Genomic DNA, 16,293 nt, shown 5'->3' with positions numbered 1-16,293 from the left:
AAGTTGTTTCAACCAAGAGATTCTATATTGTAGATACACAAATTACCTGTCATAGTAGTGCTCTGAGTGGTATTATCGTAAGTGCCAGCTTTGGACTTGGCCAGATGGGCCTTCTCTGCTTTATCATCAGTGTTGTCCAACATGGCATTCTTGTTGGCAGCTGCCTTCTTAGCATCCAGCTTTTTCTGTCGGCAAGATTTGGCAGGTTCTGCAAGCATGCGCACCTGGCGGCGGAAGGCACTGAGGACTTGGATGGCGCCTGATTTGATTTTCTCCTGCTGACCCTCCTCACTTCCAAATTCATCAGTGTTGGAAGCTTTATAGAGGGGCAGTACATGAAGCTGCTCATCCTCTGGTATCTTCCCAATCTCTCTGTTATCCTCCTTTGTTAATGTACAAACCTGTTAAATAAAGCATGACTTAATACTTTTTCCTGCGAATTTTACATTAAAAAAAAAATGTCTTGGCTTTGTAAATACCTAGAACAACAAAACAAAACAGAAGTGTCAGCCTTAAAAATGTAAAGATCCAAAATCAAGCTTACCACAGTGCTGCCGCCCTGCATGTTGTGAAGATCTCTATGAGCATGAGCACAGAAGTCCAGACAGGCAGTCACTCCAGAGAAGGGTCGACCCTCCTTGAGCCCTAGACGACAGTCTGGTGCCCTGTGTTCATGTTCCACCTGTGTCCAGCAAAACATAAGGCAATTTTAGTTACTCCTGAATCTCTTAAAACTGCTGCAGCTCTAGTATACTGGGGCTTTCAAACCATTTTGAGCTTGCACTTGATTTAAGAAATCATTTTGGATTTTAAGAACCAGGACAAACTTCTTCAATAATGTAAAGATGTTTTTGATGTAACTAACCTGGTTTCCATATGCTTCTGGTGCCAAAGTTTTATACAAGGGAGCCAATAAGGTTGCCAGATTCTGGAAATTGCTCTCAATTTTCTCCTCCTGAAAGACAAAGATTTGCAGTTTCAAGTTGGTATAATAATTAGGCGTTAACAAAGCTTACTATGGTTCACGTTAAGATTGATTTCTCTAATCGTCATTACTTACCTCTCTCATATCATCTCCCAGCAGCTTAAATTTTCTTGGCATTTTACTGCGGGCAAATTTGCAGCCATTGTAATACATGCTCCAGGAGCAGCCAAAGGAGAAAGAGGCTCCACAAGCCTCTGTGTCTAACCCTTGACATGCACATGTCCTCCTAAAGAAGAGAACGAAAAAACAAGCCAAGAAAAAATATGTGAATAGGTTACTTTGGTGTCTTTTATTTTGTTTGTTTGAGAATCAGTGAGAAATTCGTGTCTCTTGATGTGATCCAAAATCAGAAGTAGGTCTGAAAAATTAAAATAATTAAATTTCCCTTTATACAAAAAGCAGGATTAACTTGATTGTGATTTGCTCCTTTGTTAAAGGGGAAAATATCAGTAGGATGCCTAGTTTTACACTAAAACAGTCATCAGGTGAAATTTATCTGAGCATGTTCTTCAATTGTGTCTAACTTTATATTGATACAATTTTAAGCCTGTTAGTGATGAACTTGTCCTAAATGCTTTTTATGTAGCCCTGGTATTGTTAAAAATATTTTGCATGAATTCAGATTTTATAAATGGCCATTTATACCTTAAACCACCATGCAGGTGAAACTGTCCCCACAAAAACCATTGATTTTCCCTCTGTTTTATTCTGTTAGATAACCTGTAGACGTTGCTATCGAAACATGTTTTCTCTGTGGCTGCACTGCTTAATCAGAGGTCATATATCAACCTTCAGCATGGGTTCTACAGGCTGAAAAAAGATCTATATTGTGAAATGCCATTGGGTTTGCTCAGTGTTTTGAGTGAAGAGAAATCTGATGTTGGTGAAGTACAAGGACTGAGTGATCAGTCCTAAGATAATATTGGACGTGACAGTTCATCATCTCACAGTGATCCTGTTTTCCTTCTGTTGTTAATGAGTTGGTAGTCGTCTCTGGTTAAGTAACAGTTCTTGATCAGTACTTTTCATTAAGTAAATGCACTCTAATAATGGGTAGATTTTACCTCCTGGCTGTTTTAAGTATACAGAAATTCCTGTTGGTTCTCGTGTTAAAACCTGTGATATTTTTACTTACTCCTCATTGAGAGCACATCGTCTCTGGGTGAGGGCTCCATGCTTTCTCAGAGTTTCACTGAGTTCGAGGTAGAGGCGGTCGGCCAGGCTGGGAAGGATGCCCTCCCACACAAGAATTACCACAATGATGCAGGCTGTGTCACAAGTGTGACCAGAACGTTCACGCACCAACACCAGCAGCTTTTCCTCCACGCTGGCTCGTCGAATTACCTGGAACGTAATATATAGATATATATATATATAAACTTGTGCACATGGAGGCATCTGAGGTCATATAAAAAGCAGTCAATGAAAAATTGACTCACCCATTTGGCTATGGGACACCCTTGTGTACTTTTCCCTTCCTTGCCAGTGTATACTACTTTTTCAATTCTGATGGCACGACCTGTTAGACCAGACCTTCAAAGGAGAAGACAAACTTCAAAGTTATCATGAGTAATTTAGTACCCAGTTGCTATTTAACAGTAATTTTTTTAAGAAATCAGATTTACAAACTATAAATGTTGACCTTTTCTCCATCTTTTCCCGTATACTGGCAACGTTCGGAGCTGACCCCAAGTGAGTGTAGTACGGGCCTTCATCCTTCTCACTTATTTGTTCTAAATTTCATAGAAGAGCAAATGTAAATATTTACAGTCCAACTGAGCAATATTAGAGACTGAAATTATGATACTCACCAACACAGTGGCATGATGCAATCTCGTATTGTGTTTTCAAAGGGGTATCCAATAGATTCTTTATAGGCGTGTCTAATAGCTTCATAGGAGAGTCCATAAAGCTTTGTAGCAGGTGTTCCTTCTTTGGGGTCGAATCAGGGGGTTTCTTTAGTGCTACATTGGCCAAAGGAGCTGTAGACAATTCTGCCCCATTCAGGTCAGTGTTGGTTGACAGGATTGTTACAGGCCCAGAGGATTCCACCTTGACCTTATTTGATGAATTTATGACGAGAGATTTCCTCTCAAACACAGGTGAAAGCTGGTACTGCCTGAGGCTTTGTTCCATAGATGCCAAGATGTTTCCCGGTCTCTTGCTTTGCTCGCACAAAGATTCTTGATTCTCTTGCTTAATTTGCATCCCACCTATGCCTGCATCTTGCGTCCTTAATTGCTGATCATGCTGCTGTGAAACAGGCACCTCAAATCTGGGTCCATTCTCCATTTTTATGGCTCTTAAGCCATGTTTAGTGTCAATGAGGGCATGAGGGGGATGTGGAGGGCCGTGGCGCTCTTGTCTTTGTAACAAATGCATGCGCAGGGCTGCATGTCGCTGAAAGTCTCCATGAGGACTTGGGGGTCCCAGAGGTAGTCGAGTTCCTCTTTGGAACTGAGAGCACGATCCCTTCAGCTGCTGTTCAGTTTTAGGATACATCTGTGTTGATACCTGTTGGTTCAAAATGCTTTGTGGTAAGTGAGACTGTGGCTGTGTAGAAGTCTGTGAGATGTCCATGTGGTTGGGCTGTTGACAGTGGTTGCTTGGTCGCTGTGGTTGAAATGGCTTGAGGTTACTGGTGCCTGAGTTAGGTGGATAATGCCTTTGTTGTTGTAGTTGTTGCATCTCTGTTGTGTTATTGTAAGTGAACATTGCATGGTCATTGTGCTGCATTTGTTGGTTATTGGACTGAGTAGAATTATTTCCAAGAGGAGGGTTCTGTTTCAGCTGGTGCTGACCTGGCTGGGGTTGACTATGAGGTCTATAATTGGGAGACTTGAGTTGCTGCCCTTCATATTGGGGTGGTTGGGACAGGGGGCGCTGGAGATTACAGTGCTGTTGTTGCTGCTGTTGCTGCGTTGCAAAAAACCCGGGTGACAGTATTTCCCGCAGGTCAGGATCTTCACATAAGTGCTCTGACTGCATTTGGGTGTGGAAGCGGCTGTCTATTTGCGGATTTTGGGGGAAATTTCTCTGCTCTGGCATCTCCTGGGATCCAGGCTGCTGCATTTGAGGTACTTTTGAGTTTGATTGCTGCCACTCAGGGGCAGTGTTGTGCTGGGGTGTAACACAGTGGGTCTGGACAGGGAGATGGTCCTGCTGTTGCTGCTGGTAGCTGTTGGACCCCTGGCTGCTCTCTGTGTAAACTCCCTGTGTCTGGAATCTTTGCAACTGATTTTGCTCTAACACCTGGCAGTGAACCTGGGGGTTAGCGGTCTGCTTCTCTGACTGAGACTGAGGGAAGCCCCGCCACATGCCCTGCTCCTGTGCCTGTGTTGATGGGCCACTTGCTGGTGTCTGCTGGGAATTTGAAGAGTTCATCTCCATCCAGTTGTTCTGGTGGGGAGTAGATAACAAGTTGGCTCTCTGCTGAGATGTGTTCTCCATTCCCTTTTCTGATCCAGCGTGATGTAGCTGCTGGTGACTGGGCCCAATTGACCCCATGCTGTCAGCTCCATGTGGGGTTCCACCATTTTGGCTTAAGGTGTTGGGTTTTTTCCCATATTGAAGGCCCCTGCCAGTGCCATGATGCTGATGCTGACTACTCCCTGGTTCCTCCTTTTCATATAAACCTTGGGGATTTTTCTCATCTTGATAGCACTGTTGGCCATTTTGATGTTGTGAGCCATTGGCTCTAGTTGGGATCATGCCAGGTAGATGACCCAAAGGGAGCTCCTTACCAGGGTAAGATGGTGGCTGCTGCTGATGCTGTTGGGGGTGCTGGTGGTCTGCTTCAAAATTGTCAGAGTAGCCATTCGCCAAATAGTTTACAGAGTTATAATTGTCGCCCCCTTCAACATTGCTTGTTCCCACATCTTGCTGTGAGTCAGGGTCCTGATCTGAATTGGGAAGCCTTGAGGTTAAAGATGGGGGTTGAGCACCTTCATGAGGTGGTTTGTTAGTCGTTGAACCATTAACAGCATCTAGCTGAGGCCTTGACGTTTGGGGTGCAATTGATACTTGCTCAGGATAATATTGGGATAAAGTTTTCTCTAAAAGATCACCTGGAGTGCTTTCTATGGTTGAGGGGGATGAAACAGCACCATTTTGAATTGGAACTTGTTTATTTCTTGGTAAACTAAAGATATCTCCATTAGGAAAATTGTAATTTCTCTTGTCTAACTTAATCTCTATATGTGGGGTATTGCATTCAAATTCCATCTTTGTCATCTCAGAAAAGTTATCCAACAAACTGGAGCCTAAGTCATCATTTCCTGTAATCTCTGAATTTTCTTTGAGTTTCTTGGATTGATGGACCAGTAAGGACTGCTCAGTTAGTGCATTCTTCAACTCTCCATTGATCAAATCTCCATTTACGATGTAGGATCCTTGATCGAACAGCCCATGCACTGAAGCAGGGCTGTTACAGGTCTCCCTCTGCCTCTTCATGGAGTTGGTACCTGCACCGGGCTTGTAATGGTTCCAGTCGGTATCCCCAGAATCTCCCTCAGAAGACTGGCCTCCATTCTGGAGTTTGTGAGAGATGTGAGATGAGCCAAATTGTGCTAACATCAAACTTTCTTCCGTCTCATGTCTGGCTTTTTCTGTTTCCATCTGGCCTGCTCAGAGTCCATCCACAGGGCTGCCCTCTGTCCGTCCTGCAAGGCAGAAAGATTGAGATCAGTATCTTGTATCATCTAGTGTTTTTTAACAACACCTGAATGAATTGAAGATGCATTGAGATCAGGATAGGTTGTAAACATGTAGATTCAAGTAGAGAAAAGGAAAAGTGTCCTTTCTTTTGCTGGATAATCAAATTCTGTGCACATCAGATACATTTGGATATTATACATTTTAATGAGAACAACCAGGCATCACCTTGGACTTCAACAAGTAAATTTAATGTACTCTAGTCTTTCTTTAGTTTTACTATTGGGTCCTGCATGGCCCTGCACCTTGTGATACTTTATCATGGTCTCTAGTACTGAGTAAAGCTATGGATGTCATGCATGTCAGCCGGATAGCAATGTGTGTGATCTGAAAGGGATCCTATCATGGACTTGAATTCATCCTCAGTATCATTGCAGTCACCACCCCCAAAAGACAACAACCAGAGAGTGAGCAAAGAGATAGAAATGTGAACCAGAGTTTATTGCATGATGATTGCTGATAGTCCACGAGGACAAATGTTGGTAACCCCTGGTCTAGAGGTCAGTCATATTTTCATTCAAAATAGTGCTAAACACTGTATTTTGTCTGTTGAAGGTTCCCATCTTGCAATGAAAACTTCAATTCCTGTTATGTATGTAAACAGTAAATCTCAAAATATCAAACAAGGGCAAATGTTTACTGTTGCCCACATTACAAATAGTATTCATTGTTTAACTTTATGGATCCACCTTAACTGCTCTTTAAATAGCCTCAGATGATATATTAGATTTAAATGAATTGACCTGCAATTTTCCTTTTTTCAATACAAGTGTGATTGATCCCCCACAAAAATGTTGGCCTCTGTTCATCAAATTTTGGTAAAGAATAAATGTTGGCCATGACCATGTTGGTCATAATGTTTGAAAGGAATATATGAATATGTAAAAGGAAGCACAACCATTGTTGATTTAGGGCAATAGGATTGAAGGTTAATGTCCCAGATGGTAGATAGGAGGAGGAGTTGGCTGCTCGTCAGCTGTTCAGTCTTGGTATTCCTCACCCTACACAAGCTGTAATGTCAAATATGCAAATACAATTGTATGTTTGAATCTTTTGAATTGTGAGCTTTGTGACATGTAAGTCCTAACCCTAATGAATGCAGAACAAAATATCACCCACATATTTTTCCCCAGTCTGATACAGACCTATACAAACCTCAAAACACCATTGGTGACAAAACTGAAGTACATAATTATTACTCTGATGAGTTTGTTGCTGTTACCTTCTTTTTACAACAGAGTAATAGGACACAATAAGTAGATTATCAACAAACATTAAGACTTTCTTTGAATGTAAATGAAAATGTAGCCACTTAAAGCTAACAGTTTAATAAAGTAATGCAAAGTAATGCATGGTAAATGACATCTAAGCACAGGGTTAAGCAGCAAACAAAGCCTCTGGTTTCATTTGTGCTTTCCTGCTCTCTCTCTGCCAACAGCAAACAGACTCCAGTGATTCCAGTACAACATTGATTTTCGTCTGCCTCCCTCAATTATTAATGCATGTCACATCCGCAGCATCTGCAAAACAATTGCAGTGTGCAGGGACAAAGAGCCGCAGTCTAATCCATCATAATTACATGTCACACTCCTCCAGATAATAAAGGAATGGGCAGCTGAAGAGCAGCAATAGATGTCTGGATTCAGTTTTAAATGTTAGAGTGTTTGAGCTGCTGTTCAGCTGCTTTGCAGAAGGGAGTAACTGAATAAAATGATTGTCAATTCAGTCATATATAGTGTGTTGTAAAACCTGCTCATGTTAATTGGACTTCATTTTCCTCCCAAAAAGCAACGTTTTTGTGCATGTATGTTAATACCTCAGTGTATTTAAGTGGTTTGAAAAGAAAAAAACACAAGCTTTACTTTTTTAGTCTTTGTTCATAAACAATGCCTGACCTTCTTTTCAGGCATATGTGCCAGTAGAAATTTAACCATATCAAAATTCCATGTCACCATTATAGTGAATTGAAATATCATGGTTATCGATATGATGGATTTATTAACAATGACATCATATTGATTACCATGGTATTTACAATTTGCTGAAAATGTTCAAAAATCCCTGACATGCTGTATGAATCATTCATCAAGTTCACCTTGGACGTCCTTGCATAAACATTGAAATATTAACATGTTAAAAGTGTGGATGCATGACTTTATCTGCATTATATTGTTATTGCAGATGTTAGCTTAAAAAGTTCATTATCAGGGCTCAGATGGCCTAGTGGAAAGGTAGAGCCCCATGTATGCAGGTGGCCTGGGCTTAAGTCTGGCCTGTGGCTCTTTCACTGCATGTCATTCCCAACTCTCTCATCCCTGTTTCTGGCTTAAACCCCTGTCCCGTCTCTCAAATAAAGGCAAAAAAGTCCCAAGAAATAATATCAATAATGTTGTTAAAGCAAGCGCCCATATACAGAGGATATAGTCCTTAACACACTGGTCGATAGATTGATTCCTGGCCATGTCTTCCCCCACTAAAAATGCATATTAAGGGCTGCAGTTTTCGGTCTGAACTACATTTTTGTGTTGGTATTGGCTGGAATTTGGAAATACTGACACATCAGATATCACTGTACTTTGATACTTTTTTGATAGTACTTGCCTGAAACAATATATTATTTTATGTTTGATAGTACAGAAAACCACCTAATTTACTCAAGAAAAAAGCAGATATATACAGTCTTATTTTCAACCTAACGCTGTAGAGAGAACGAGAGACGGTGCCATGGTAGTCCCAAACAAAGCATTGATACAGAGAAATCAGTTCTTTTCTGGTTGGTGGTTTCACAGCACTAAAGCCAGGAAGAACTACTGTAAACAAAAATATAAACTAAGAAAAGAGCAGGATTTTGTTTGATGACTGCTAAGACAGTACAGTGCTATGGTGCTGACAGATAGAGAGCAGAGGAGAGAGACAGCGGCGTTTCCTCATCCTTAAAAGTGGGGCTGGGAAATTAATCCAAAAATTAGGTTAGATCGCAATATGTCCTGCAATTTTAAAATAGCAGATCGTGCAGTTTTTCTTCAAACTGAAATATGTGTCAAAATACCAGTTTAGAGTTTAGAGATGTGTTCTACACATTATGCATATATTCAAGAGTTTTTCAGATTATTTTACAAAAAAAATCTACTTTTCTTGTTTGTGAGTGCTTTGTTAAATTGACAATGTCATAAAAATGATTATTCTCTTCAATACAATAGCTGATATCAAGTTTGCAATACGATTCAAAATAAATGCAATTTCATGTTCTTCAAAAATCTTTCAGCTCTAGTTCAGTCTATATACTTTTGTGCTGGTTATGATAAATACACATTTAAACTTTGTGTTTAATGAAAAATACTCAAGAGGAGGAAGTTAAAATTAATTGCATTTTAAATCACAATATTGGGAAAAAAAAACCAATCAAATTATTTTCCCAAATCATTCTGCGCTATTTTAAAGCTGTTTTTTTTTTTTCATCCAAAGACGACCTGTGGATGTTTATTTTTTCAATTCAGCTTGGTAAACAGCCTACTTTGCATGCAGTTAAACAGTTAAAATTGAATCTTAAATTTGCTGGTGCAAGATTCATGAGTCTGTATGACAAATTACTTTTCATTTTTCATAAACACTGGCCAGAAATCCTGGTCAGACGTCCTTTTAAAACTGGAGCCTCCCACCACTAGTAGGCGCTGTAGCTTCAGTTAATGGCCACTGCTTTTTCTGTCAGAGCTGCATGAAGCCTCAAGGAGGATATGTGTGTACCAAGGAAGTGTGTTTCTAGTAAGGTTACAGTTTTCATGTATTTCCAAGAGACAGGCCTGTGTATTTGAAAGAGCGTGCAACTGTCTTGATTGATGTTCTTTGAAACTTTAATTTACCGAACACTGCATGCACTAAAAAGCAGTAAATAATGTCTGTCTGTGGACCTCTGAGTGAATTCTCTGGTCGAAACTTCTCCTGTTATGGTTTGCTATACAAGCTTTGAAAACATAATTGGAACCAGCTTTAGATTCCCACAAAGGCCCTCCTGTTAATGTAAACTCTCTATATGATCACTGTGGGTACTGGATGATGTTTTTGGGGGGAAAGGAAAAATGAATAAATATTTTAGGTAATTTGGCATGTTTCATTTAGCATAATCTTGATGTGGCTGATGGTAACATCTGGAAGTGTTTACAGCTGCTTATGAAACTAGCAGATGAGATTTTTCTTTAAAAATGTTGATATAAGTGAACCATATCAGCCAGACAAGTATGGACTTTTTTATCTCTATTTTTATACATGCTTCAGTTAGATTTGACTTGAAACAAACTGTAAATAGACAGGATCGTTACTCAGAATGTCTTCAATCTAAAGTAAAAGTTTTCAGAAAGTTGTACAGCTTATTGCGATTCAAGACCCCAGCCACCTTTTTCACCTCAACGACTATGTTATAGTCGTGTTTCTATATTTCCTTAGCATCAGCAGTGACTGTAAAGGATGCAGAAAAAGTCACCGTCTTGCCATTGTGGCCCGCTCAACCATCTTGAACAAGATAATCACACAGGACGCTGTCAGACTAAACTCTGGCCAGGCAAACGAGCTGGTAGACATAATCATCTCCCTCTCAGCCAATCACCCCTCTAGGACATTAGCAGCCCTCCAGACCCCCAAAGTTAGAGTGCTAAATCTCTCACTAACGAGCCAAGCTGTTACAAGAGTGTCTGGAAGCTCCCACTGTTGTCACAGCGGAGCAACCAGCTGCCTGTTAGCAGGTGGAGGAAGGAGGCAGCACACCGTTAACAAAGACAGCTCTCAGGTCAATGGCTGGGGTGAAAGGGCCTCCGAGGTGTCTTTTACTGTGAGTGCTAAGAAAAGAGCGGGAAGCTCTCCTCCCAGATACCAACTGTCTTGTTTTTAGGTTGATATAAGTACATTTTTGTGGTTATTGCACAGCATCATAAAACATAAGAGTAGAAAAGTTCATAAACTCATGTTTGTAAAACAATGACAAAGTTGTAGAATTACCTAGCTTCTCTGGGAAAGCATTTCTAAGAACTTGTTCAGATGAATATTTAAGAGGATTACAGAATTATGTAGGTCATGTCTGATTTAAAAACACCCCCAAATGTTCCCTCATGTAATGGCTTAAACAGATGATTTCTTAATTTTGTAGCACAACAGAACATAGCCCAACCGGGCCAATGTAGGTGAAATTATTAAATGCCCTTAAACAACCTGAGACTCATTCTGTTGCAAAGGTAAAAAGTGTCTGAGGACTGAGATATGCACAGACAGTCATGGAGCCTGAAAATGAAGAGTCTAATAAGCTGCTCAGGCAACAAGTTGCAGGACTAATCTGCCTTTTAGCGCTGTCAGACACAGACGCATGTTATGTGCCACAGTGGGATACCACCATCAGCAATGTAATCAGAAGTGACACCAAGCCTCTTTATGATTATGTCAAAGTTATTGAAATTGAAATGTGTTATTTTGACAAATGAGAACAGGGAAACCACGGGGAAGCGGTGAAACACGGACAGCATAACTTGATGAATGGCAAACGTACTTTGCATTCAGAAGACATCTTCATTCATATCACAGAACTTTCCATGTTCTGGTCTGGAGCGTGTCTGCTCATTTAGCTACTTTGTAGCTTTGGTGTCTGTTAGCTTGTTTGGAAGAATCAGATTAGATGATTATGACTGATTATGAACTGAATTTTGAAGAAGCGTTGACATTTTCTGCAGTTTTCATTCATCTTGACTGCCTTCAGGTAATAGTCCAACACAGTGTTTGCAACCTTTCAAACAGGCCAACACTGTACATTACTATGACTGCAAAGAGATTCATTTAGTTATGAAATTAAAAAGATAAGACAATTTAAATGCCTTTAGCTTGATTTCTAGACATTTTATGCTCTTGTTTAAGTTTAAATTAAACCTTTTCAATTGTATTTTATCGTCTTGTCTTGAACCTGCAGCACTTCGATCAACTGAGGTTGTTTTGAATGTGCTGTAAAAATAAATTTGACTTGACTGAACCAGTGTAAGCCTACACATTTGATGACCTCAAAGCTGATGTGATTTTGGGGAAAGTACATTTTAGAGAATTCTGATTATTTACACTGGTATACTGTCATCAATCCAACAAAGCCATATTTAGCATTGCAATCACTTTGTGTGGAAAATATGATTTTAAACTTATATCTTCAAAAACAGCTTTTGTTTGATGTCAGTAGGTCAGTTAGAACAGGAAACGTGATTGTTGAATTTGATATGAAAATGTATTTTACAAATAGGTTAAATACAGTGTTCCAAAACTGTACCAGGGGGTCCACAGAGTCTTGATTAGTACCAAACGTTGATAAATCAATTAAGTCAAAATTAATGCTTTTAAAAAGTATTAAAAAGTCTCAAAAGACTTAAATTTCCTAAATGAAAGACTTTAAGGTCTTAAATTTGGTCATTTTTAGTAATCTAATAAGGTTGTAGGCTTTACAGTGCTCAAAGTCATAATTAAAGAATGTTATAATTATCTTGAAATGGGGAATTGTACCTACTTCTAGACTGAGGTGTAACTTCCTTGAGACCACTTAAGAAAAAAGACCTTCCATTTAGCTACCTTACCGTATTTGTTTTTCTTATAGTCTTACCTCGAAAATTTCCAAGAAGCCTAATTCACATTCAATTGGAAGAACTACAGACACTTTCTTGTCTTTGTTGTCACTTTTTTTCCTAACTACTGGCACAAACGTACATAACTGTGTTTTTATTGTAATGGGTTAGAAAGTGAAGTTGCAATAGTCTTAAAATGTATGGCAAGGGTCCTGAAAAAGGGATTAAAAAGTATTAAATTTTATGTCAAATTTTCTGTAAATACCCCATGTATAAGACTGGCACTTGTAATGATGTTCATAAAACAATGAACAGTGGGAAAGTTTAAAATGGAAAAACACATACATGTATTTATGTAACTGGATTTTTCTGCATTTATCTTGATTTCGGTTCACTCCGTAATTCAGTTGCATCAGTTTGGTAACCTTCACAGTCTTGGAATGGAAAGAATACCATATTGTTCTCTATATACTTAAGTTCAGAAATTATTTAAGATAAGGCATTGTCTAGTGCAGAAAAATGGCTATATGTATTCTGTGTAAAAACAATCATTTTTAGCTTGATATATGTAATTTAACCACTCTTATGTGTACGTTTACAACATTTTCCTAGAGGATCCGGCTGCAGACTTCTGGGCTCACTGTTGCAGACCCAAAATGCCCCAGACCTCCACAATGAGACGACCTCAACCGTGGGGCGGGAAGTGACGTACGTTTCCCAAGCCAGAACCAGAATGCTGTACTGAATGATGTACATTTTCCTCCTGCTGTCAGAGGTTGCAGTAACTGGCTTTTTTTCCACAACAATAGACATTAATGAATAAAAATCAAAAATGTACTGAGAGGGTTAAATTTGAATTTAACTCTTAACAAACTAAGGAAAACTCAAGGAGGGTTAGGGTTATGCACCGAAACCCTAAAGGTTAGGGAAGGGGGAGAGATACGCTTTTTTTTTTAATTTTCAAAAATCCATTTATGATTTTTGTGTGTTTTTTGAAGGTCTTCTATCTAGCACAGTAAGTATCACAGTAAAAAAAATAGTTTTTGTTTCATAAAGCTGAGGTCGTGCTGAAAAAATAGTACCAAACATGATTGTGGTAAACATTTTCTGAGTGCTTTGTATTGTCAAAAGGAAAGTATTAACAAAATGGAAAAAATAGCCTGTGGACTGCTACGGGTGAATAATCAGCATATTTATGGTGATTCTTGGTTGATTTCAAGTAATTTGGAGGCACCTCTGACAATGCCAGAAGGCACCCCAGGGGGCCATGTCACCCTGTTTTAGAAAGGCTGGTCCAATGTATGTATCCAGACAGTAAGCAGTTATTTCACTATTAACCAACTACCATCAGGTGATCTGTTACCTTTATGTCAATAGAATATGGGTTTGCATTTACTAAAATAAGTCAAGTTATTTCTGCAGTTGACTCCGACCTCAGTGATGAGCATGATTTCTTCTCAGTAAACTAATTCTCCCTCCTTTCTTGGAACCTTTTTTAAGAGAACATCTGATCCCTGAAAACCTAACAATGAGATAAGCGGGTGAGTACCACTTCCCGACCCCATGTGACTCCTTTGTTTTGTCTGGCCCTTAGAGCAGTCTGTAAATCAGTAACGCAGTCAAGAGGTAAACGCTTGGGGTAAGCTGCTTTCTGTGCGGCTCCAATCCTGCGGGACACTCCGGGCTTTACACAGGACCGCACGGCAGCCAAGCAGCTTGTCACAGTTGGATACACCCACACTGACAACAAAAAAAAAATCATTGCAAACCCAGAACAAAGCCAGAGATCCCAGCTGAGTGTGCATGTACAAATGTACAAACATCCAAACACACACTAATTACGCAATGTTGTAAGTCCAACTTTGCTCTGCAAGCTTTAGGATACTTGGAATATTGGCTTTATTCTCTATTGTTTAAGTAGGGGTCTGTTTTTGTGCCAGGAGTGGAGCCCTAAACTAAACCAGAAGAACAGCACAGCAGTGGCTTCAGTGTGAATGCCTGCTGGAAGTTATAACGCTTTGATCTATTTTGGGTTTTCTGTCTAGTAGTTAATGTCCACCAGGGAAATGAGCCCTCTGTTTCAGTTTATATGACTTAACTCTGTTGGCTTGGACTGGATTCCCAACAAATCTTCCCTCTGGAAAGCAATTTCTTTGTCCCTTCTCTGCTGTTGTTTTGTTTCCCTCCCTCTCCCACAGTCCTCTGCCCTGTAATTACACTTCAGGTTCCTCTGTACTTCAATCTGCTCTCATCTTCTTCCCTCCTGTTCAGTCTATCATCTATCCTGTGACGTTATGGCACTGGCTGCTAAACGCCGGTGTTGAATTCTAGACGGTCGTTGCACATAGTTGTTGTCTGTGTAGCTATGTATTTGTAGACATTTAAAGACGGTCAGTTGCTTTCGAGCTTTAAAGCCTGGGGGTAAGGGGTGTATACTTGGACACAGTGTGATCAGTGTTGTAAAACAATGGACACAGTTTGCACAAGAGTCACTTAAGGGGGGCAGTTAATGCAAATGACACTGGAGTCTATTTTAACAGTTTTTTTTAAAAGGTTTTGTTTTCTTGACAAAAATTGCATGTGTATTAATTTACTAAACTTTTTAACTTTGAATCTGGCAGCAAAGTATTGATATTATGGATATTTCCTCATATTTCTTCCTGTAGCCTGATCCTTTCTTAACACCAGTGTAACAAATTTTAACACACTACACTCTCTCTGTGTTTTTGTTATTCCCACAGAGAGCCAGTGAAATATGAGAGCTGCCATAGTAGATGTGGTCTATTTGGCGTGACTTGGCAGCCGTATGTGACATTCACCACTAACGACAGCTGCTTGGAAACACAGGTCCATGCACTACCAGGTTGAGACTCAAGGCAGCGAGACTAAAGAGAGCTGCTGTTGAAGTAAAAGAAGGGAAGCACTGTAAATCAAATACACACTCGCACACTGCCGTTTTGCTGAGTAGCCCAAAGAATGAACCTTAATCTCAAGTGTACATTTCCTTTTCTTTGCCGAAATGGGCTCGTTTGTATTTTCCTGCTAGAAAGATAAGAACACGGAGCATGCCACAAGTCTAGAGACTATAAATTTGTCAAAGCACTCGCTAATGGTAAAATGGATTTGTCTTTTGAACTGAAGCATGACTAAGTTTGTTAAATACTAGCAATCATTGTATCTGAGCTGACTAAAATACCAACATTATCTGGCTCTAACTCTCTGCTTATGCTATGAACAGTTTCAGTTCTCCAATATATAACACTGGTCAAACCAGGTTTGCTAAAGGTCAAAAATAGGTGTTCACTAACTGTTTAATAGGTTGTTTGAAATCACACAATCCCAAATGTCCCAAATGAAAGGTAGTACTTTACAGTACTAAATGGAAATCTACGCTCCACTTATCAGAGCGTTTCTATACATTGAGTATGATCCCAACACTTTTGGTGTTTAACTGATTTGCCTGGCTTTTAGGCGATCAGTATCACAAATGACCCAGTCCTACAGACCGTCTAGCATTGTGTAGTCAGCTGAAGGGAGACGAAAGTCTTGAAGAGGTCTCGTAGTCAAGCCCCTTTAACATGTAAAAAATACTCATTTTTTCACAAACATGCTTTTCATTGAAACAGTGATATGCCATCAACCATGTAAACCTTGAGTGATTGAGTAATGATGTGCTGTTCGCAAACGAGCCTGTTCTATGAAATGGCTCTTTTTTACGTGAGCCAATGTAGCTATCTCCCATTTGAGTGCCAGTTTCCTTTACTCCATCCTTTGTCACATTTAAAAAAGTCAAACTTAAAAAGTAAATAGCCAGTGGAGAGCCAAACAATCAGCTCTACTGAGCTGAACCAAATGATCTGGATCTCTAAAAAAAGAGACGGCTTTCCCATCACAACGGACGAGAGTGGATGGACATCAGCTGAGGAAACATTGGCAAGATCGGAGTTTAATGTGCTAAACTGTGGCAAAAACTCCAGTAAGCCAAACCAAACCGCTTTGTGGACACAGACCATACAC

At 39.8% G+C, this 16,293-nt stretch overlaps 1 protein-coding gene across 1 annotated transcript in view; it reads right to left on the bottom strand.

Moving 5' to 3' along the window:
- Positions 1-16,293, bottom strand: part of tet2 (tet methylcytosine dioxygenase 2) — a 37,976-nt gene that overhangs the window by 4,162 nt on the left and 17,521 nt on the right. The window contains exons 2-9 of the mRNA XM_041784547.1: positions 2,797-5,646; positions 2,628-2,718; positions 2,425-2,518; positions 2,121-2,329; positions 1,061-1,211; positions 866-955; positions 545-682; positions 47-401 (exon numbers count right to left, since the gene is read on the bottom strand). Of these exons, the coding sequence (XP_041640481.1) occupies positions 47-401; positions 545-682; positions 866-955; positions 1,061-1,211; positions 2,121-2,329; positions 2,425-2,518; positions 2,628-2,718; positions 2,797-5,602 (3,934 nt within the window). The 5' untranslated portion in view covers positions 5,603-5,646. The remainder of the gene's footprint in view (positions 1-46; positions 402-544; positions 683-865; positions 956-1,060; positions 1,212-2,120; positions 2,330-2,424; positions 2,519-2,627; positions 2,719-2,796; positions 5,647-16,293) is intronic.

The sequence above is a fragment of the Cheilinus undulatus genome, linkage group 4 (genome assembly GCF_018320785.1).
Source record: "Cheilinus undulatus linkage group 4, ASM1832078v1, whole genome shotgun sequence".
NCBI lineage: Eukaryota > Metazoa > Chordata > Actinopteri > Labriformes > Labridae > Cheilinus > Cheilinus undulatus.
The sequence above is the reverse complement of the archived record's forward strand: the minus strand, read 5'-3'. Positions and strand labels throughout refer to the sequence as shown.